Source organism: Bubalus kerabau, chromosome 15, assembly GCF_029407905.1.
Source record: "Bubalus kerabau isolate K-KA32 ecotype Philippines breed swamp buffalo chromosome 15, PCC_UOA_SB_1v2, whole genome shotgun sequence".
NCBI classification, from domain to species: domain Eukaryota; kingdom Metazoa; phylum Chordata; class Mammalia; order Artiodactyla; family Bovidae; genus Bubalus; species Bubalus kerabau.
The window spans coordinates 24,737,501-24,760,500 of NC_073638.1; the positions used below are offsets into that span (position 1 = coordinate 24,737,501).

Here is a 23,000-nt window from a genome sequence, read left to right on the forward strand (position 1 = left end):
ACATGAGTTTGGGTGAACTCCGGGAGTTGGTGATGGACAGGGGAGGAGACACACATCCAGAGAGAAAGGGTATGGGCATCCTCTGTAATGAGGAGGAGTATAATAAAGAGGGAATGTAAATCACTTATATAAGACAGTCTTTCCAGGTCTTTGTTTCCCTTTGGCTAATTTTCTTGTTTCTTTCTTCACATCTGACTGCTCCTTGGACACTCTGCAAGATATATGCGCAACCTTTTTCCAAGATGGATCTCACCACAGAGGCCTGTGAGTGCAAAGCCACACTTATTATGGGGTGGGCCCCTCCCATTTTGACCAAGAAGTCTTCCTACTCATGTGTAGACAGGAAAGTCTGTCTTGACCTCGGGAGAAGGCACCTTATCTCTTTGTTTCAGCAGAGCTCAGCTTTCTCCACTAGCTTTGTCCTTGGAGTGTCTGGGTGAGAATAAAGCTTGAATTCTACTCCACTTGATAAATAAGAGCTGTCTGGCCCAGGGGCCGCCTATCTCCTACATCATGACCTATAGTGTTTCCATTAAGCTCTCAACTCCATAGCAGCCAGGTTGTTACAGCCTCAGCCTGTGCATGGGCAGCCCAGTTCTTGACCAAAACTGACAGGGAACCCCTGTTATGGGTGAAATTGTGCTCCCCCCTACAAAGATACACTGAAGTCTTAGCCCCTAATATTTTAAAATGTGACTTCTTTCCAAATACGTTTTGGAGATGAAGTTTTCATAAAGATGGTTGTTGCTGTTCAGCTGCTAAGTCATGTCTTTCCAGCCCCATGGACTGCAGCTTGCCAGGCCTCCCTGTCCCTCACTGTCTCCTGGAGTGCGCCCAAGTTCATGTCCTTTGACTTGGTGATGCTCTCCAATCATTTCATCCTTCGTAAAGGTAATTAAGCTAAAATGAGGTCATCAAAGTGATTCCTAATCCGACAGAACTAGTGCCCCTTATAAAAAAGTATACTGGGGGCTTCCTTGATGGAGCAGTGGTAAAGAATCCACTTGTCAACGTGGGGGACATGGGTTTGATCCCTGGTCTGGGAAGATCCCACGTGCCTTGGAGCAACTAAGCCCGAGTGCCACAACTGTTGAGCCCGTGCTCTAGAGCCCGTGGTCTGCAACAAGAGAAGCCACCTCAGTGAGGAGCTGCACACCACAACCAGAGAGGAGCCCCCCTCACCGCAGCTAGAGAAAACTCGGCACAGCCAAAAATGAATCAATCAATAAAATTTTTTCAAAAAGGATATCAGACAGAGAGACATGTGCACAGTGAGAAAGCCACATGAAGGATGAAGGAAGGAATCAAGGAAGAGATCTTGAAGCCAATAGATGTCCAAGAGTGACCAGTGGGTGGCATGAGAGTTTCTCCCTCACAACTCTCAGAAGCCACCAACGCAGACGACGCCTTGATTTCAGGCTTCCAGCCTCCAGAACTATGAAAGAATGAATTTCTGTTATTTAAGCCATCCAGTTAGTGGTTCTTTGTTAAGGCAGCCCCAGAAAATGAATATGTGTCCACATAGAATTTGGGAGCCCCCTTTATGTGACTCCCTCCGCACTGGCCGCTAACCCCACAAGTTCCATTTGCTCCAGCGCCTCCGAACTCTGCTCTTGGCTTCTTCAGCTCAGCAGGACGCCTGGACTCTTCCTGGTTCCCACTCCTTCACGCTGCAGTCAGGACATTTGTCCCCAGGCAGTCAGCTCGTGAGAGCTGGGCTCACTTTATGTGTTCTTCTCGGAGGAATTGCAGCCGTGCACTGCCTGTGGCCCAGCGCCTGAAAACACGTGGCATCTTGTCTAGCTTTGTAGCTGTTTATGGTGAAAGGCAGCTCCAATATTTGTTAGTGGCCAGAAGTGAAATTTCTGTTCTAAGTTCTTTGAATCTATTCATTTAATCTTCTCAACAACTCTGTGGGAGTAAGTTACTGTCCTCATGAGTTCTAGATTAAAGAAAAAAAAAAAAAGAGGCAAAGAGAAAAAAGATTAAATGACTTGTCCAAGAGTATATCTTTTAAGTGGTGGAGCTAGATTCTGAATCTAGGCAGTTTAGCTGCCAAGTCTATGCTCAGTGAGTGTACCTATTTTGAATAAGTGAATAGATAGCTGTCTCTTGTACCTTTTATCCATTTGCCTTCTGTTCCACCTGTTTAGGAAAATTCCAACATTACATCAGCCCAGTATCTTCACTTTTCCTGGAACCAGACTTCTAAGAACGCTGGGGGGAAAAAAACTTCTGGGAAGAATAAACTTTTATCAAGAATAAACTCTTATCCAGTTACCCAGGGCTTTGAAAATACCTAATAATTCTGTATGTCCTCAGTGTCTGCCCTCCATTTGCTGTTTATTCTCACCTCAAATTTCAAACATCTGTACTTGTTATTTTCAAGAAAAATACAATTTCCAGCCGTGATCTCAGTTTCTTACTCATTCCTATCAACCTGACTTGTATTGGCACCCATTCTTGCCTTTTCCTCTACTGTCAAAATATTTGGTGTTTCTATGCCTGTCTAAGGCACTTTTAGCTGCTGCCCCACATCTTTCTTCCCCTTCACAGCCAAGCTCTGGAAGTGTTGTTTACACCCTCTGCCTACGTTTCTTCATCTTCCTTTCACCCAGCTCAATCTGGTGGCTGTACTTATAACTTCATTCCTTTATTAACTTCAGCTTTTATTTTTATCAGTTTCACCCTTTTGCTTTCTTTAAATGTGTTGAATCTTTTTTCATTCCTTGATTTGAATGCTTCATTCATTATTCTGTTTATTAATATGAATATTTAGGATCATGAACTTTCCCCTGTTTTATCTGTGTCTTATAGATACTTATCTGCAGAATTCCTTCCTAAATAGTTTTTTTCTATAGAGTTTAAAATTTTTGTTTTGATTTTCTCATTGATCCAAAAGTGTTTATCAGATAATTAAAAAAAAATTTTTTTTAAATTTTATTTATTTGTTTTTGGCTGTGCTGGATCTTTGCTGCTGCGTGGGCTTATTCTCTAATGGTGGCGAACTGGGGCTACTCTGTAGTCGCAGTGCACGGGCTTCTCACTGTGGTGGCTTCTCTTATTGTGGACCATGGGCTCCAGGGAGCTTGGGAGTTCAGTAGCTGCGACCCCCCGCCCCCAGCCCTAGAGTGTGCAGGCTCGATAGCTATGGCACACAGGCTTGCTTGCACCAGAGAATTATAAAATGTCCCCAAAGTAGAAATAATATAAAGTAATATACTCTGTTCAAAACACCATAACATAGATACCAATTATAAAACCAGAAAACAAGAGGCTCTACCACACAGAAGGATCTAAATTTTCTGGGGCTTCCCTGGTGGCTCAGTGGTAAAGACTCTGCCTGCCAATGTAGGGGACACAGGAGGATGCGGCATGCCTTGGAGTAAATAAGCCTGTGAGCCCCAACTACTGAGCCCGCACAGATGTGATGGCTTCACAGCCCAGAACATCCTGAGGAGCGGAAGAGTGATTTCCCTTGCTCCTGAGTGGGCAATGGAAACAGGAAAAAGAGAGAGAGAGATACAGGCATGGAGGTTGGGAAAAGATGTTGCAACCCTTGTTAATCAGTGAGCTGGGACCAGATTATGCAACAAGATCTCATTCGATGCCAACAGCATGGATGAAAAAGAGTGCCAGCTCCTGTGCCTGGCACCAAGTAAGTTCCCCACCCTCACCCCTGGTAAAGGAAGACTACATAATTGAGACAAAATGTCTACCACCCATTTGCATGGGGCTTCAAGAAGAAATTTAGTTCAGTCATAGAACAATTTTGTACACTTGTCCCACAACATCTGTAGCTCCTGCTGAGATCTCTCTGTGAGTTCTAGAACTTTATCCAAGTTAGATTAGATTTTTCAGTTTCAAGTTGAGTATACTCAAAACAAAACCCATCTCCTCTCATCATCTTACTCTCCTCACTCCCCAACTAAAACCTGTTCTTCTTCTTGTCTTCCCTGTTTTACTAAATACTATCAACGTTTATTCAGTTCTCTAGGACAGAAACCAGGGTGTTGTGTTGGGGGGTGGGTGTGTAGTTCAGAATACACTAAAAATTAAAAGCTAACTAAGGGAGGCCTGGCATGCTGCGATTCATGGGGTCGCAAAGAGTCGGACATGACTGAGCGACTGATCTGATCTGATCTGAAGACATCTCATCCAGGGCTTCCTTAGTGGCTCAGAAGGTAAAGAATCTGCCTGCAATGCAGGAGACCTGCGTTCGATTCCTGCGTTGGGAAGATCCCCTGGAGGAGGGCATGGCAACCACCCCCCCCCCGCCGCCCCAGTATTCCTGCCTGGAGAAGTCCCATGGACAGAGGAAACTGGTGGGCTACAGCCCATGGGGTCACAAAGAGTCAGACATGCCTGAGTGACTAAGCACAAGATATCTCATCCTGGGATCTCTCATCTATACTGGGGCTTTGCTGGAGATTTCGTTTAAAAATTAGACGTGCTTTTTAAATAGTTTGAAAAATCATTGTAGAAGAGGATGCAATAAATGGAGCAAAAGAGACTAACACTTCCAAACAAGCCAAAGCCACTGAAAAGCCTGGGGGCTGGGGAAGGGAACTGGAGAGGTGAATGGCCAAAGGGAGGCAGGTTCAGGAAACATCCTTTGTTGGCTGCTCTGGTCTTCATCCCAGTGTTTGTTCTGAGGGCTGGAGGGAGGACAAAGTCTGAGCCCCACAAAGAAGGGCCCAGGGAATCAGTTTGCCTGCTGCTCCTTCCTTGGACAAAACTCACTGCTCTCCATGGCTCTTCAGGAACGCAAGGAGCCTGATGTCTACCAGGAGAATTTTGAGCCCACATCCTACCTGGAATATTACAGGATGAACCAGGATCCCGTGGGTGATGAAGTCCTCCATTTCCTGCTAAAACACTACAACGCCACCTTTAAACCAGGTGCTGGTCTCCTTCAGCCCTGGGGGAGGTTTGTGGGAGGAAGGGTGGCCACGCAAATTTTAAATCAGATGCTGATTTTCTTTCATTGTAGGGCAGTTTTCGAGTGGGAGTGGGAAAGGATGGCCAGACCATTAATAGCAACTTGGGATCTTCAGAGGGTGTGGCTCTGCCCTACAGGAAGATTTTATTTAAAAAAAAATTTATTTTATTATTTATTTTTGGCTGTACTGGTTCTTCCTTGCGGCATGTGGGTTTCCTCTAACTGCAATGAGCTGGGGCTACTCTTCGTTGAGGTGTACAGGCTTCTCACTGCGGTGGCTACTCTTGTTGCAGAGCATGGGGTCTAGGCACGTGGGCTCAGCAGTTGCAGCTCGAGGGTTTAGATGCCCCACGGCATGTGCAATCTTCCCCGGTCATAGACTGAACCCGTGTCCCCTGCATTAGCAGGCGGATTCTTAACAACTGGACTACCAAAGAAGTTAGGAAGAGTTTAGATACACTTGATGTATGGTACATGGTGGCATCCTCTCAAAGTTTCTGAGGTCAGATTTTCTCTTCCCATAAAGCCTGAGAGCTGTGGTCTTTGATGATCTTGAGTAGGCCTGTCTTCTCCCTATCCCTTTCAAGGGAAACCTGAAGGGCATCCGAAAGTGTAGGGAAGCTTTGCTTCTCATTTGGGGTGGGCTTTGCCCTTCTGCCTGATCGCCACTGTGGCCCATGCAAACATCATGGGTGGTTGGCGCTCAGATTTGCACCTCCCCCTGTCACTGCCGCCCCAGGGAAGTATAGTGCTAGGCTAGCTGGACCACTAAAATCAAATGCTGGGTATCTTTTCATCATTCATATGGGAAGAAAACATAACCCAGTAGCCAGAATTTCTCCAATTAAAATTTTCTGCCATCAAATTTTCTTAAGCCTTTGATGCCTACTTCAATTTATTTGCTACTGTACCCTACAGATATAACGACATACAGACAAACAAGTGTAGTAGCAGATTAGCTGGCTCATCTCGGCAGTCAGTCAGGACCAGCTGGTTTTCTGTCCTCTTGGCCTTGTTGTTCATCCCGGAAGCCCCCTGCGTGTGTGCTCAGTCATGTCCGACTCTGTGCAACCCCATGGACTGTAGCCCACCAGGCTCCTCTGTCCATGGGATTCTCCAGGCAAGAGTACTGGAGTGGGTTGCCATGCCCTTCTCCAGGGGATCTTTCGGACCCAGGGATCAAATCCACATCTCTTATGTCCACCTGCATTGGCAGGTGGTTTTGTTTTTTTTCTTTTTTACCACTAGTGCCACCTGGGAAGCCCCTGGAAGCCCCTTGCCAAGGTCCAAACAGTCTTGGTATTTTGTGTCAACCAGTCTCTGGTGGATGGAGAGAAACAAGACAGGAAGGGGAGGCCAAGTATTCTTCACAGGCCCTGTTTCCTCCTTTTAGTCCCCAAACTGCCAAGCAAGTTTCTGGGATACAGTTGATACTCAATACATGCTTGCTGATTGATCTTTGGAACATTACATGTGGTCTCAGTGGGGCCATAGGGCACATCAACAAAGAGTGCTTGGGACAAGGAAACCAGTGTACTCAAGAATGGAATCAGATTTCTCCTTTGGACACTTTTTAAAAATTTAGTTATTTATTTCATTGCTACGTGTGGGCTTTCTCTAGTTGCAGAGCAGGGGCTCCTCTCTAATTGTCGTGTGTGGGCTTCTCTTGTGGAGCACAGGCTCTAGGGCGCACAGGCTCGATAGTTGTGGCTTGAGGGTTTAGTTGCCCCATAATATGTACAATCTTCCGGGACCAGGGATCACACTGTGTCCCCTGCACTGACAGATGGATTCTTAATTATTGGACCACCAGGGAAGTCCTGGACATTTTACAGTGGTAAATTGGTAGGTGAAATGTCTACGCTGGTTCTTGAGCACTCTACCCCTAAACAAGCGCCCTTGTTTCTAACACTCCCCTCCTGCAAAAACTCTCCATGCTCAGTGTGCTGGAGCTCTTAGTGCAGCAAAGTTCCCAGTCCTGGAGGTTACATGCCCCGACGGTCAAGTCCCTGTGGCCTCTCTCAGTGGAGCAAGAAGAGTAGAATCTTTTGGAAAGTGTGGGCCTTGGAGCCCTCAGTCAGTCAGTCAGTTCAGTCACTCAGTTGTGTCCGACTCTTTGCGACCCCATGAATCGCAGCACGCCAGGCCTCCCTGTCCATCACCATCTCCCGGAGTTCACCCAAACTCATGTCCATCGAGTCAGTGATGCCATCCAGCCATCTCATCCTCTGTCGTCCCCTTCTTCTCCTGTCCCCAATCCCTTCCAGCATCAGAGTCTTTTCCAATGAGTCAACTCTTTGCATGAGGTGGCCAAAGTACCCAGGTACTAATGATTCAGAAGGAATATTCCTATTCTGAAACAGGTGGGCTGGAAGGGAAACTCCTGATTGACATCGGCTCTGGGCCCACCATCTACCAGTTCCTCTCTGCCTGTGAGTCTTTCCAAGAGATCATTGCCACTGACTACACAGACAAGAACCTCCAGGAGCTGGAGAAGTGGCTGAAGAAGATGCCAGGGGCGTTTGACTGGTCTCCAGTGGTGAAATACGTGTGTGAGCTTGAGGGGAACAAGTAAGGGGGTTGTTGCTTGTTTTCAGATCTGCATGATCTTCACTTAGCTCCTAGTCAAGAATTTTCCATGGAGTTTGTGTACAAATAGCAAAGCAGATGGAGACTGAGAAGGAAGGAAGTCAGTAGAACCCGAAGAAGAAAGGAGGAAGAGTGAGATATGAATCCTATAAAGACCAAAAGAGGCAATAGGAAGAGCCGGCTAGAGACAAACCTGGAGCCAGGAAGAAACATCACCAAGGTCCACAAGGAAGCCAAGGTCTGAGGCAAGCAGGAGAACTCTCCTGGCTGCCTCCTTTCTGATTGGCTGATGCCCTGTTGTTCCAGTTACAACCTCCAGGGAACTCTAAACTTGTGGAATCTTTTTGTGGATCCCAGATAAGGGTTAGAATTAAGACAATCTTGCATGGCAAGTAGAACAGAATTTACTTACCTTGTATATTTTCATTTAATTTCAAGGCACCAGGAAGGTCCACCATAGCCCTTCCACTCCCCAAATATCACCCTCCCTAGTTAAGATGATTGAAGTTGTGCATTAGTTTCTTATTCCTTCTGCTTAAAACTATGATTTATTTTTTACTTTTTAAACATTGAGGTATAGTTAATTTACACTGTTGTGTTAGTTTCAAGTATATAACAAAGGACTGAAGCTGAAGCTGAAACTCCAATACTTTGGCCACCCGATGCAAAGAGCCGACTCATTGGGAAAGACCCTGATACTGGGAAAGACTGAGGGCAGAAGGAGAGGGGGCAACAGAGGATAAGATGATTGGATGGCATCACTAACTCAACAGACATGAGTTTGAGAAACTCCAGGAGATAGTGAAGGACAGGGGGACATGGCGTGCTGCCCTTCATGAGGTCACATAGAGTCAGACACGACTTAGTGACTGAACAAAACTATGATTCCATACACATACACTTATATGTGTGTGTGTGTGTGTGTGTATATATATATATATATATATATTCTTTTTCAGATTCTTTTCTATTATGGGTTATTTAGGTTATTAAAAGATATTGAGTATAGTTCCCTGTGCTCTAAGTAGGTCTTTGCTGTTTACCTATTTTATATACAGTAGAGTGTATGTTAAGACTACATGTTTTAAAAAATACAGAGCTGGAAAGAGTAGGCCTTTAAGTGCTAGTACTTATTCATACTGCATAATGCATGTGGCCCACATCCTGAGAACAGGTAAGAAGGGAGTGTGTGAGCCGAGGAGGAGGTTGAATGGAGTGGCCAGCCCCCACAATGTCCCCCAAGCTCACACTGTAGTTTTGCTCCTCTGAGTCCAGGCAGACATTCTGTTTCTGGGGGCACTTGCCGGGTCATGTGAGATACGGGCTAGCAGAGAGAGAACGGGCTAACCCCCAGGGGCGCAGGGTCGGAAGGGGGCCCCCTGACCCGTGACCCCAGGGTGGGCAGGTGCTGGGCTTCACTTTGTCCCCAGCTGCTCTCTCTATGGGACTCAGTTTTCTCATCTGTAGAACTGACAGCCTGCTGCTCTGGGAGCCCAAACGCCAGGCAGAGAATGGCTGGGAGTGACGTGAGTGGTCCACGTGATGAGCATGACCCAGCCGGCCTCTCTCTTTCTTCCTTCCCGTCCAGAGACAAGTGGGCCGAGAAGGAGGAGCGCGTAAGGAGAGCCGTCACCCGGGTGCTCAAGTGTGACGTCCTGAAAGAACGGCCCCTGGAGCCCGCGGTTCTGCCCCCCGCCAACGGCCTCATCTCCCCCCTGTGTCTCGAGGCTGCCTGCCCCACCCCGCAGGCCTGCCGGGATGCCCTGCGCCATCTCAAGACCCTGCTCCGGCCCGGGGGCCATCTGGTGCTGAGCGGGAGCTTCGAGACCACCTTCTTCATGGTGGGGGACAAGAGGTTCCCCGCTCTGCCCCTGAATGAGAAATTCCTGCGGGAGGCCCTGCAGGAGACCGGCTTCATCATCGAGAAGCTGGAGAAGGTCGCTCGGGCCGCTGAGACCCACTTGGATAACCGCACTGACTACACAGGGCTGTTCTTCCTGGTGGCCCAGAGAGGGGACTAGAGGCAGCAGCTTGGAGGAGCGGGTGGGGGGCGGGGCCGGGCTTGGGGCCATCCCTCTGCTACCTCGATTGTATTTCTCTCCATTTCACCAGCTTCACTTCTAACGCTTGCTGGCAGATGATTGCCGGGTCAATCGGGATGCTTCTTCCAGAAAGGTTTATAATGTATTCCACTAATGGCCCCGGGCTGGGAAAAAGAATTGGGCCAGAGAAAGAAAGCTGCGTCTCCTTCCTTCTGGGCTCCTTCAGGGTTACATGGCATGAAGTGGGAAGGACCCTTCCCGCTCTCTGATTTTAGGCAATCCGGACTTCCCGCCTTCTGAGCTCAGTCTCCACCTCCCTCCCCATGCCTGCTAATCCTGCAGCCCTGCCCCTTGAAATGGAAAGCACACGCATGGATTTTGATCCTTGGCTCTCTGATTCAACTTGCGCTCGTGACTTTAGGTGGGCACCTAATATCTCAGAACCTCAGTTTCCCCATCTCTGAAATGGAAATCATCACACCTCTCCCCAGGGTTTCTGTGACACCCAAAAGGTATAACATGAATACCCTTGGTAAATAACCATGTGAGTGAGCTTGTGTGTTTTTTAAGCTTGGCTGACCTTGTAGAGACCTTGTCACAGGATGTGATAAGATGGCATAAGGAGTTCTGAAGAGAGCTAGAGAAGTTGTTTTCCTTCGCTGTCCAGTGAACCCCACCTTACCCCGTCTGGGGCAGGGATGGGACACATGGGAAAGACTTTTTGAGGGAAGTAGGGAGCAAATTGGTGAAAGGGTGACCAAGAGTAAGCCAAGTGAAGGAGTTGGGGTGAAAGGCAGGAACTTCTGGTACAGATACTGAGACCCAGAGGGGAGACAACATACTGTGCTGGGTGAACTTCAAGAAAAACTGAAAACAGGGACTTCCCTTGTGGTCCAGTGGCTAAGACTCTGCACTCCCAATGCAGAGGGTCCGGGTTCAATCCCTGGTTAGGGAACTAGATCCCACATGCTCCACCTGAATATCCTGCATGTTGCAATGAAGATTTAAGATCCCACATCCTGCAACTAAGACCTCGGGCAGCCTAATTAATTAATTAATTAAAAAAAGAAAAATTGAAGACACTTGGGTTCCAAGATTGAGGCTCTGTCCCTTGAGGGACTGCTAATACACATGGTATGGTAGAGCAGGCCAGTGCTCAGAGTGGGAGGATGAGTGTCAAATCAGTGGCCATGGGTGGCATTGGAGGTGGGCAAGCAAGCAATGTAGTCATTCAACAAATATTTGTTGAGTGCCTGCGTCCAGCTGGACACTGTGTAGTGTCAGAAACTTTGCCTAGGGCTGGTCCTCACATTAAACGTGGTTGCAACATTGAAGCACTTGATCACATTCTACCCCATGTGTGTGTATCTGGGGTATATTTTTTGTGTATGTGGGCATGTGCACACGTGTGTGTGTGTGCGCATGTATGTGTTTGTGTGCTGATCATGGTAGTAGAGGTGGGTCACATCTATCCATGGAACCACCACAAGAATGATCAGTGAGGTTGACTCCCAGAGGCTGGATTTACATCAAGACTAGCTCCTAGAACTTGCCTGCAAGTCGACAGACCCAGAGGCTGAGTGCTAACACCCCATCCAGGGCGAGCTCCAAGAATGCACTGGAGTGTGCAGCCAGAAAGCTGAGCTGGGCTGAGAAAGCATCAGGCAAAGAGCAGGTGGGTGGGCATATGGGGAGAATGTCTGGGGTGGGTGTTCTCGGTGGGACTGAGGTGCCCAGTCTCTGCCTCCCTGTAGGAAGTGTGGGCATGTACCCGGGCAATATTCTTCTGGGGCCCTGGTGTTAGTTAACACGAGTTTTCACATCAGGAGCTGTTGGCTTCTTGACTCGACCATCAGGTTACCATATATGCTTCATGGGTTGCCTGTGAGTGGGCATTTGAGTGGCTTCATGACTTCCCTGGTGGCTCATATGGTAAAGAATCTGTCTATAAAACAGGAGACCTGGTTACATCCCTGGGTCAGGAAGATCCCCTGAAGAAGGGAATGGCATCCCACTCCAGAATTCTTGCATGGAGAATTCCACAGACAGAGGAACCAGGTGGGCTACAGTCCATGGGGTGGTTAAGAGTCAAACACGACTGAGTGACTAATGCTTTTTACTTAGTGTGTGTGAGACATGACTAGTGACGGGAGGGTTTACAATTCCCTGAGACAACAGGCTTCACACTTCTGCCAAGCACCCACTGAGCTGACACAGGACCCTAGGACAAGGTAGCATTAACTGGGAAGAGGAATAGTGATGAGAAGCAGAGATGAAGGAAGGATTAGTTCCTGCTCTAGAACTAAGGAAGGTTTCAGGAGGAAGTGCAGCCAAGATGCATTATAAAGGAGGGTGATGGTTGGAAAGGCATTTCCCCTGGAGTAAACAATCCTGTTACAAAACCTGGCCTTGGGAAGATGCTGGGTGAATGATGTGATGTTTGTGCTGCCTACCCGGTGGGCTCTCTATTGGAGAGCAGAGGGAGGCGAGGCCGGGAGGGCAGTTCTGGGCCTTGGGCTCTGAGTCTCTCCAGGGGTAATCAGAGTTCATCAATAAATATTTATTTAGCATCTGCCATCTGCCAGGCACTGAGAGTGTGAGAACAAATTTGATACAAGCCCTTGCCGGGTTCACAGACAGTTATGATCCCATTACAGGAGGTGAAGGCACACAGAAGGAAGTGCCCAGTTTAGGGGAGACCAGGGAAGCATCACGAAGAGGTAATGTTTATTTTTAAAAGATATTTTTACGGTGGTCCAGTGACGAAGACTCTGTGCTCCCAACACAGGAGGCTCAGGTTCAATCCCTGGTCAGGGAACTAGATCCCACATGCGGCAACTAAGACCCAACACAGCCAAATAAGTAAATAAATAATTTTTTTAAATGTATTGGAGTATAGTTGCTTTACAATGTTGTATTCGTTTCTGCTGCGCAAAGTGAGTCAGCTACACGTATACATGGTGCATGCTAAGTTGCTTCAGATGTGTCCGACACTTTGCGACCCCATAGGCTGTAGCTTGCCAGGCTTCTCTGTCCGTGGGATTCTCTAGGCGGGAATACTGGAGTGGCTTGCCATTTCCTCTTCCAGGGGATCACCCCAACTCAAGGATCAAACCATGGTTCTTACATCGCCTGTGTTGGCAAGTGAGTTCTTTACCACTAGCGCCACCTGGGAAGCCCAGGAAATGAACGTGAAAGTGAAAGTCACTCAGTTGTGTCCGACTCTTTGCAACCCCATGGACTATATACAGTCCATGGAATTCTCCAAGGCCAGAAGTCTGGAGTGGGTAGCCTTTCCCTTCTCCAGGGGATCTTCCCAACCCAGGGATGGAACCCAGGTCTCCCGCACTGCAGGCAGATTCTTAACCAGCTGAGCCACAAGGGAAGCCCAAGAATACTGGAGTGGGTAGCCTATCCCTTCTCTAGCAGATCTTCCCAACCCAGGAATTGAACTGGGGTCTCCTGCATTGCAGGCAGATTCTTTACCAACTGAGCCACCAGGGAAGCCATACGTTTACATATAGCCCCAGTTTTTTGGATTTCCTTCCCATTTAGGTCACCACAGAGCACTGAGTAGAGTTCCCCGAGTTACACAGTAGGTTCTCATTAGTTATCTATTTACATATAGTATCAATAGTGTGTATATGTCAATCCCAGTTTCCCAGTTCCTCTCACCCTCCCCACCTTCCCCCTTGGTGTCCATGTGTTTGTCCCAAAGAGGCAATGTTTAAACTGAGCCCTGGACTAACCATAAATACCAGGTTGCCAGGCAGACAGTGAGGTGGAGGGGAGGTGGGCTGGGGTGTTAAAGGCATTTCAGGAGGAGGAGGCAGCTCGGCCCTGATGGGAACCGTGGGCGGACATCAGGCGTCTTTGGGGAACCTTGATCAGGAAATGCATGCTGCGTGGCTGCTCCCTGCTGGGCCTGTTCTATATCTAGGGATGCAGTGACTGAGTCCAACAAGGCCCTGCCTCAATCTCCTTGCCCTTGAGAGGGGTGGGGAAGTGAAAGTGAAGTCTCTCAGTTGTGTCTGTTTGCGACCCCGTGGACTGTAGCCTACCAGGCTCCTCCGTCCATGGGATTCTTCAGGCAAGGATACTGGAGTGGGTTGCCATTTCCTTCTCCGGGGAAGCTTCCTGACCCAGGGATGGAACCTGGCTCTCCCGCATTGCGGGCAGACGCTTTACCCTCTGAGCCACCAGGGTGGCAGGTAACAAAAGAGTGGGCCAAAACAACAGTGTGAGAAGCCCCAAGAAGGAAATAAACAGGGCGATGCTGTGGAGAGTAACTGGGGAAGAGGCTGTTGGGGAGGGCAGGGCAGGTGGTCCTGCTGCATGGGAGTCCCTGTGTGTGGGGGGGTGCCCTTGGGGAGAAGGAGGCAGGGGACCAGTCCTAGCCCAGCTTTGGATGAAGTTTCCCTTGTCCTTCACTCTGTGGACACAAGGGGGCAGCCGAGACTTGAGCTTGGCAGGCAGCAGGGCCAGTGGGGCTGGAGGACTCTTATTTTACTCTTGCATGTCCACCACCCGCTCATTGTCTGAGCCTGCTCTCCTGTCCAACTTGACTGCTGAATGGGGCAATCAGGAAGAGGAGGCCACTCCCAAGACAGAGCACCCTGACTTTCACCGCCTTCTCTTAACCGTATATAATTATGACAGCCCTCCCCCTCCACTCCTACCCCACTGCCCCACCGCACCCAGAGCCGAGGCTAAGGTCCAGATCTGCTGTGCCAGAGCCCGACTAGAGATGGCCCATAAGTAGTCAGGATGACACACCAAGGGAGAGGAACCCCAGCTGGTTTCTGGAAGGGAATTCTTCTGGGGTGTCTCTGCAGTAATGAAAACCTCCCCGAAGCCTATGAAACTGGGATAGGAAAGCCAAGTTCAGTGGACAGGACATAGTAAGCCCATCAGATGCATCCAACAGCTGTTATTGTATGTGTTAGGTGTTACTCTAGTGCTAGAAGTACAAAGGGGAACTGGACACAGAATTGGATTCAGAGTCTTCCCAAAAGTTTGCGATCGCGTAGGCAAATGGCCATTGTAACGCAGTGTGGTAAGTTCTGTGACCGTTGTGCAAGACTCAGAAGTGCATTCACCTGGACCTGGGGTGGGATGGAGCCTTCCAGAGAAGGCTTCCTGGAAGTAATGTCCAGGTTTAGGATAAGAAGGTTTAACCAAGCAAAGGTAGAGAGGGCTTTTCAGGCAAGGGAAAAGGGTGAGCAGGAGACCGAAGTCGAGAAACAACATGGGAAGCTTCCCTTGTGGCTCGGCGGTTGAGGTGTCGGTCTCCCAGTGCGGCGGACACGACACGGGATCCATCCCTGGTTCTGGGGCGAGCCACATGTCTCGGAGCAACTAAGCCTGTGAGCCACAACTATAGAGTCAAGCAGCAAGAAAGTAGCCCCACTCGCCGCAACTAGAGAAGCCCGCACTCAGCAAAGAAGACCCAGTGCAGACAAAAATAAATAAATAAATAAAATATTAAAGAAAAAAAAAAAAAGAAATGACATGGGAGCGAGGTTAAAAGAAGTTCTGGTGTGTCTGAGAACATTCCAACTTCGCACCCTTTAACACTGCAAACATCTTTAACAGGCTCAGGCTCCAGACCTGGCTCGCGCCTACCTCTCCTGCCAGTCGAAACGGCTTCCTGAATGAACTGTTTTGTACATTTCCATAGGTGCTTTGGGGAACTGAGTTTTTCCAGGCCAGAGCCTACAGGATTAGGGAAAACTGGATGCTGGAAAGAGATGAGAAGGCTGGGAAATTAGCCTCTGGGTGAGCCTTTCCCTGGGGGACCTTCCATGTCCCTGTTCTTAATAGGTGATGCTTCTGCAAATTGGGGACGGAGGGGGAAACTGACAAAGAAAGTAGTGACACGGTGCTTTCAAGAGGAACCTGGGCTTCCCAAGTGGCTCGGTGGTAAAGATTCTGCTTGACAGCGCAGGAGCCGCAGGTTTGATCCCTGGTCTGGGAAGATCCCACATGCCGCGGAGCAGCGAAGCTCCTGTGCCACAGCCACTGAGCCTCTGCTCTAGAGCTCGGGAGCCACAACTACTGAGCCCACGTGCTGAAACCACAGAAGCCCTCACACCCCAGAGCCCACGCTTCCTGCAACAAGAGCAGCCACCCACACCCCACCCCCTGCTCCCTGCAACTAGAGGAAAACCTGCACAGCAGTGAAGACCCAGTACATCCAAAACTAAACAACATTCTTTTGAAAAAGAGAGGAATCCAGATATGGACTAAATCAATAACAAACACACTTGTGAAAATGAAAACTGTAAGGCTAAAAATTGGTTAACTAGGTTATATAAAAATTAGATTCCTGAGTGGTGAAAGACCCCAATAGCCAAGGTGATCAGGCAGATAGATTGAAAGAAATATTTGCAATGGTAAAACCAACCAGAAACGGATACCTTCTAGAATATACAGATAAACAACAATGACAAGAAGAAGTCCAAGGGGAAAAAGGACAGGGATGTGATGAGAGAATTTACAGAAGAGGAAAGCCCCAAAGTAATAAACATCTTATGGCAGAGATTGTCTAATTCTTCACCAATTTCCACGTCTTCTCTTCTTTGGCACACAATGAATTGCATTTCCCGGGCCGTTTCCCGTGGCTGAGTTCTGGCCCGAGGAATGTGACTGTATCTGTGCGTGGCACAGCACACCGTGTGTGCCGTTCCCTGAGGGCTCTCTCTTCCGGCCCCTGTTGGCTGTATGTGGAGAATCCAGCAGAGGACCCTGAGGCCCTAGAAGATGACAGAGCTATGCAATAGAAGCCTGACCACCTGGAGTAGTACTCTGCCCCTGGCCCTGGCTACACTGCACTGTGATGTGAACAAAAAATAAGCATTTTTGTTAATAAACCATTTTTGTCAATGGTTTTGTTAAGCCATTGAGATCTGGGGTTGATTATGTTGCTTAGCTTACTTACTCATACACATGTTTAGATGTACTCAAGCTCACCGGAGCAAGGCAAAAAATATATATATTTATATACACCTCTTCATTTATTCTCACGAGACTGGCAAAAACTGGTACAGTAGATCAGTCGTTCCAAGAAGTGCCGTAGGGTTTGGAGGCATGCATGTGAGTCTGGTTACACAGCAAAAGCCACGCACTGCTGGTGGAGATGTAGATGGTGCAGCCTTGCTGGAGGCAATCTGGTGATTCTTAGTAAAATTAAATATGTGGCTACCTTATGACTCAGCATTTCTACTCCTGGGAATATACCCCATGAAAAGGCTCACATGGGTCCATAGAGAGACCTAGATATCTACAGAATGTTGTGCTGGGAGTTAGCGGCAACTTGGGTGTCCATTACTGGGGGAGTAGATAACAAATGAGGGGAAGCAAGTCAGGGAGAGAGCCATGGTTAGAAGTAACGGGCCACATGTGCATGCAGCAATGAGAATGGGCCTTCAAAGCAGAGTGGAAATGGCGTAATAAAAATATATGCAGAGACTTCCCCAGTGATCCAGTGGTTATGAATCCACCTTCCATGCAGCAGACTCAGGTTCGATCCCCGGTTGAGGAACTAAGATTCCATATGCCGCCAGGCAACTAAGCCTGGGCCCTGCAGCTACTGAGCCCGAGAGCTGACACAGAAGATCCTGCAGGCCACAGTGAAGACCATGTGGGACGAAGATCCCACGCTCCACAACAGACCTGCTGCTGCTGCTGCTGCTAAGTCGCTTCAGTCGTGTCCAATTCTGTGCGACCGCATAGACTGTAGCCCACCAGGCTCCCACATCCCTGGGATTCTCCAGGCAAGAACACTGGAGTGGGTTGCCATTTCCTTCTCCAATGCATGAAAGTGAGAAGTGAAAGTGAAGTCGCTCAGTCGTGTCCAACTCTTAGCGACCCCATGGACTGCAGCCCACCAGGCTCCTCCATCCATGGGATTTTCCAGGCAAGAGTACTGGAGTGGGGTGCCATTGCCTTCTCCGACAACAGACCTGACACAGCCATAAATCAATATTTCAAAAACCATGGATACAGTCCCTGGTGGCTCAGTGGTAAAGAACCCACCTGCCAATGGTGGACACACGGGTTTGATCTCTGGGTTGGGAAGATCCCCTGGAGAAGGTCATGGCATAACTTAGTGACTAAACAACAATAATGGAGCAACAGTACATATTTTACAAAAATGCACATAAAAATATATAATAAACACTTGGGAATGGTTGGAAAATGGGAGGGAGAAAAGAAAATAGAATTGAATGGGTGAATCCACTTGTACCACACAGATTCTTCCTTTCAAAGACTTTCTAACAAGAGACTGAAGACTGACAATCACAGCTTTTTTCTTTTTTTTCCTGAGACTTGGCTTCCTTTACGGAGTCTGATTTTCATGAAGTTATTGCAGATTTCTTCCATTTTTAAAAAAGCCCACATTCAGCCTTTGCTGTGCTGTTTCCAATTTCACAAGCATTCTCTTTTAATCTCCTGACCTCATGCGTTTTCCAAAACTAAACAAAGAGAAACAGAATTACTAAATCCAATCACAGTCCAAAGAGCTTTTACTCAGAACATGAAATGATTTGTTTTTTACATATGTAATAAGCAGAGGGAGAAAAGAATGAAATACATCTTGCTTGTATTTGTATAGCATTATTAGTTACAGGACGAGTGTCCTAAATATACTGTAACATTACAGTAATTAGTAGGAAACAAGAAAAAAAAATCAGTGGAAAAGAGAAGACAGCTCTAGTTAGATCTTAGAAAGTATTATAAGTGCTTCCCCACTGGCTCAAAGGTAAAGAAACCAGACAGGTCTGCAACACAGAAGATGCGGGTTCAGTCCCTGGATTGGGAAGATCCCCTGCAAGAGGGCATGGCAACCCACTCCAGTATTCTTGCCTGGAGAATCCCATGGACAGAGGAGCCTGGCAGGCTTCGGTCCATAGGATCACAAAGAATTGGACATGGCTGAAGCGACTGAGTGTGCACGCCCATAAGTATTGCAAGTAGGGACATACCCAAGGAGGAAAGAAAGCAAAGCAAAATAATCCAAAGAACACAGAAGCCACTAAAGGTGTCAGCCTTTGCCAGGTGGGTGTTATGGGAGCAGCACCCTGATCTCCCGCCTCACTGCACTTTGATCAGCATGACCTCTGCTGGGTACATGCTGATTTCCAGCTAGCAGGCCCCCCGCCACAGCCAAGAAGCCCAGAACGCCATCTCCCTGAAGTTCAAACACCTTGCGTGCAATGGGGTTGGGCAGGGGCTGGATACCTTTTGGCTGGATGATGACATTGACTGAGCCTGAGGTTCAAGCACTTTATGCTTTCCTGAGCAGCCCTCCCCCACCCCACCAATATCTTTCGTCTCCCCTCACCCTTCTTCCTGTGGCCAAGCGGCTCACCACTCACGTCTTCCTCTCCTTCTTGTCCTTGATACCCTTCTAAAAACTTTCTGCAACCTGGGCAATGGGTTCAGTGGCCAGGTTAAAGCGTGGAGATTCATGAGTATACATAACCAGAGAGATAACTAGACAAGCAGAGTTTCTGGCCAAGCCAGCGTCAGTGCGGCTGTGGGTTTTCAACTCGAGGCTCTGTGGGAGGACACATTGTTAGAGGCACAGGGAACAATAGGTAGCTCTCTGCACTCACACTGCCCTTCTCGTGGTCTGAGTGGACAGCTGTCCTTTCTTCCCGACAGGTAGGCAGGAGTCTCAATCAAAGAGGGAAGCTGAGAGGTTGTGGACTTTAAGAAAAACCTCCCCACTCCCCTGCAATTAAGGCTCAGATTAATCATCCCTGGACTCACCATATGCATTCATTAAACTCTCAAGCAAGCCCTGTGGGACAACATCAAATTTGATGAGTTATCATTTTGCTTGTAATTTTGTTTATTTCTTGTTAATTACCAAGAGCTTGAAAGGCCCCCGATTGCTGGTTCCTCTGACCGCAGGAGCTGCTTCATTTGGCACTGCCGGGACCCTGATCTGGGGCCTCACACCTGGCCTCAGGTTTGGTTTGAGCAAAGAATCCAGAAAGAGGCTCAGTAGACCCACTTCTCTGCCATATTAACGAGCCACCCCCATCCCCCCACCCCTGACACACACCGCTACAGCCGGCAGAGGCGATGGGAGCAGGCTTCTAATTGTTGCGGCATGCCTGGGCAACCATTGCTTTCTTGGATATCAGCAGAAGCCACGGAGTATAATAGGAGAGATCACTGCTGACTGGGGTCTGATCGTCTCTGGAGCATATCGGGCCACTGATCTAAAGTAAGCCTTGATGTCTGAAGCACAGAAGGACTTCCAGAATTGGAAAGAGAAGCTTGGAAGGAAACTTGAATGGCAGCTTCTGTAATGTTCCCCGCCATCCTTGCCCTATTTTTGTTGAGATAGTCCTTTATCCTTTAGTGCCCTTGAGTGATTTAACCCCACTGGATAAAACTGTCACTGAGGACCTACTTTACAGAGGAAATGGGAAAACCTACATGATCAAGTACCCTTGGTCTCTCAATCTGTGCTTGTTTTAAAAGTGGCTCTGCATCTAGACGTGCAGGATTTTTTTTTTAATTGTGAGATACAGTATATGTAGAAAAATGTTCACAAAACATTTACAAACAGTGTAAAGATTCATATAAAATAAACACCATGGGATCACCCATGAGTCAAGAAGATTGAAGAATCTTCCTTCACCTCAGCACAATCCCTTCCTTTCCCTCCTGAAGGAACTTCTATCCTGACATCTAAAGCAATCATTTCACTGTTTTTCATGCTTTTAGGAATCACTAAATGATATTGTTTAGCCTGTTTTGAACTTTGTATAAGTCTGATAAAAACATCAGTCTTTTTTTATGACTTGCATCTTTCACTCTGTAGCATTTGAAGAAACATCATTGTTGATACCTGTAACTGTAGCTATATACATTTTGTTGTTTAGTTGCTAAGTCCTGTCTGACTCTTTGTGATCCCCCAGACTGTAGCCTAGCAGGCTCCTCTGTCCATGGGATTTCCCAAGCAAGAATACTGGAGTGAGTTGCCATTTCCTTTGCCAGGGGATCTTCCCAACCCAGGGATCGAACCTGTGTCTCCTGCATTGGCAGGTGCATTCTTTACCACTGAGCCACCAGGGAAACCCATGTATATTCTTTATATATAGTTTTTTAATCCACCTGAGTTAATTTATCTGTATTATATTGTCAAGAGAGATCCTAATTCCATTTTCTCCCCTATGGATACTCATTTATGTCAGCATTATTTACTGAAAAGTCTTTTTGCTATTGACCTGGGCTGTCACCTCTGCCATTCATCAAATGTTCATAGGAGCGTAGGTCCCTTTATGGGTTCTCTACTCTGTTTCATTGGTCTATTTGTCAATCCTCATCCCAACACCACGCCGTCTTAATTACTACGGCTTTAGAATAAGTATTACATCTGGTTGAGCAAGTCCTCCTACTTTATTCTTCTTCTTCAAGAGTAGCCACTCTTGGCCCTTGGTGCTGTCATATAAATTTTAGAGCTGGCTTGTCAAGTTCCCGCAAAAACCTATTGGGATCTTAATTGCGATTTTACCGAGTCTATAAATCAATTTGGAGAGAAATGACACCTTTACAATGTTGAGTCCTCCAATCCATGAACTGGTATATTTCTCCATTTATTTAGGTCTTCTTTTATGTCTCTCAATAAAATTTTATAATTTTCTCCATTAATATCTTGTACATGTTTTGTTGGCTTTATTCCTCAGTACTTCACATTTTTTTAATGCCATTGTGAATGAAGTCTGTTTTAAATTTCATTTTGTCACTGCTGCTGGTTAGAAATTAATTTTTTTACATTGACTTGGTATCAAGAAACTTTGCTAAACTCTAATCCTAGTAATTTATTCATAGATTATTTTTTGCTTTCTATATATATCATCAACTGCTTATCTTATTTCTAATCCTTGTACATATTTTTCTTACTTACTGTGCTAAGATCCCCTAGTAGAATCTTGAATAAAATTGATAATTGTTAGCAATCTTGTCTCTGTTCTCAAGTCAAAGGAAAAGATTTTAAACTGTGATGATTAAGTATGATGTTTGTTGAAGTTTTTGTAGATAATCCTTATCACATTAAGGGAGTTGCATTTTATTCCCAGTTTGCCAAGAGCTGTTTTCATTGTGAATGGATGTTGAATTTAAACTTTTTTCCCTCGCTATTGACTGGATCGGAAGTTATATTTCCCTTTGATATGTAAATATAACTATCTACATAAATTTATTTTTTGAATGTTAAATTGACTTTGGGGGACAAGCCCACCTGGTTTACAGTATAACTCCTAAAAGAATGCACGTTTCAGGCTTCAGTTTGAAACCTGGCTGTACCATTATCTGGAGTGACCCTGGCAAGTTATTTAATTTGTCTCTATCTCTTCATATGTGAAATGGGGATAATAATAGTACCTGACTCACAGAACTATTGTAAAGTTTAGTAATATGTTCAAAATGCTTAAACCAGTGCCTGGAACATAATACGCATTCTCTAAGTATTTGTTGTTTGATTGGCCAGACAATAATTGTGTAGGATTTTTGTACTTGTATTCATGAGTGATTTTAGCTTGTCCTTTTTCTCATAAATAACCTTGGTATCATGGTTTTGCTAAAGTTATCAAATTACTCGAGGAGTGTTTTGTTCTTTTTCTATTCTCTGAGTTTGTGTGAGATTACAATGTTCCTTGAATATATGGTAGAATTCATTTGTGAAGCCATCTGCCCTGAAGGTCTTGTGTGGGAAGAATTTTTAAGTTCACTGTTGGTTATAAGTCCATTCAAGTTTTGCATGTGTTATATACTTACTTAAGTGTATATTTACTTAGGCAAATATAAAATTTTAAAATAAGGTTATACATAATATCTAGTTGTTATCTTTGAAAGGTATGTAGCATCTGTCATGACGTTCTCTTTTTCATTGCTTATTTATAACCACAAATGACATTATTTTTGTATATGTTTGTTAGAATTACCCACAAATTATCATTCTTCATTCTTTCTTGCATCTCAGACCTTCCCTCTGGGTTCACATTCCTTCTCTCTGAAAGACATTATTTAGGATGTCCATTTGATAGGACCTACTAGTGGCAAACTTCCTTTTTTGTCTGAAAATGTTTTTATTTTGTTTGAATTCTTGAAAGACTTCTTCTTGTTAAAGATTCTAATCTGACAGGGACTCTTTCCAGCCCCATCAACAGTACTGTTCCGTCCTCAGCCTTCCTTTTGTGCCCTGCAATGTCAGTTCTCAGGGTAACTATCACTTTTTGGAGATAATCTGTGGTTTTTCTCTGGATGTTTTCAGCATCTTCTCATAGTCTTTGGTGTTCGGTAGTTTTAGCAATAAAGTGTCCAGTGATAGGTGGCTTTTACGTATCTTGCTTGGGAGTCACTGGACTTCTAAATATGATTCTTCATAGAATCATTACACGGATTAA

At 46.5% G+C, this 23,000-nt stretch overlaps 1 protein-coding gene and 1 non-coding gene across 2 annotated transcripts; both read left to right on the forward strand.

The window, feature by feature from the left end:
- The first annotated feature begins 5,646 nt into the window (after positions 1–5,646).
- LOC129628009 (nicotinamide N-methyltransferase-like) lies at positions 5,647–10,056 on the forward strand. Its single transcript, XM_055547423.1, has 2 exons — positions 5,647–7,513; positions 9,120–10,056. Exons 1-2 carry the CDS (start codon positions 7,272–7,274, stop codon positions 9,550–9,552), a joined length of 675 nt encoding a protein of 224 aa, XP_055403398.1. The 5' UTR covers positions 5,647–7,271; the 3' UTR covers positions 9,553–10,056.
- A 399-nt stretch (positions 10,057–10,455) lies between these two features.
- On the forward strand, positions 10,456–10,528 carry TRNAG-CCC (transfer RNA glycine (anticodon CCC)). The gene has a single exon. It is a non-coding gene; the product is annotated as a tRNA-Gly (tRNA).
- Positions 10,529–23,000: the final 12,472 nt, after the last annotated feature.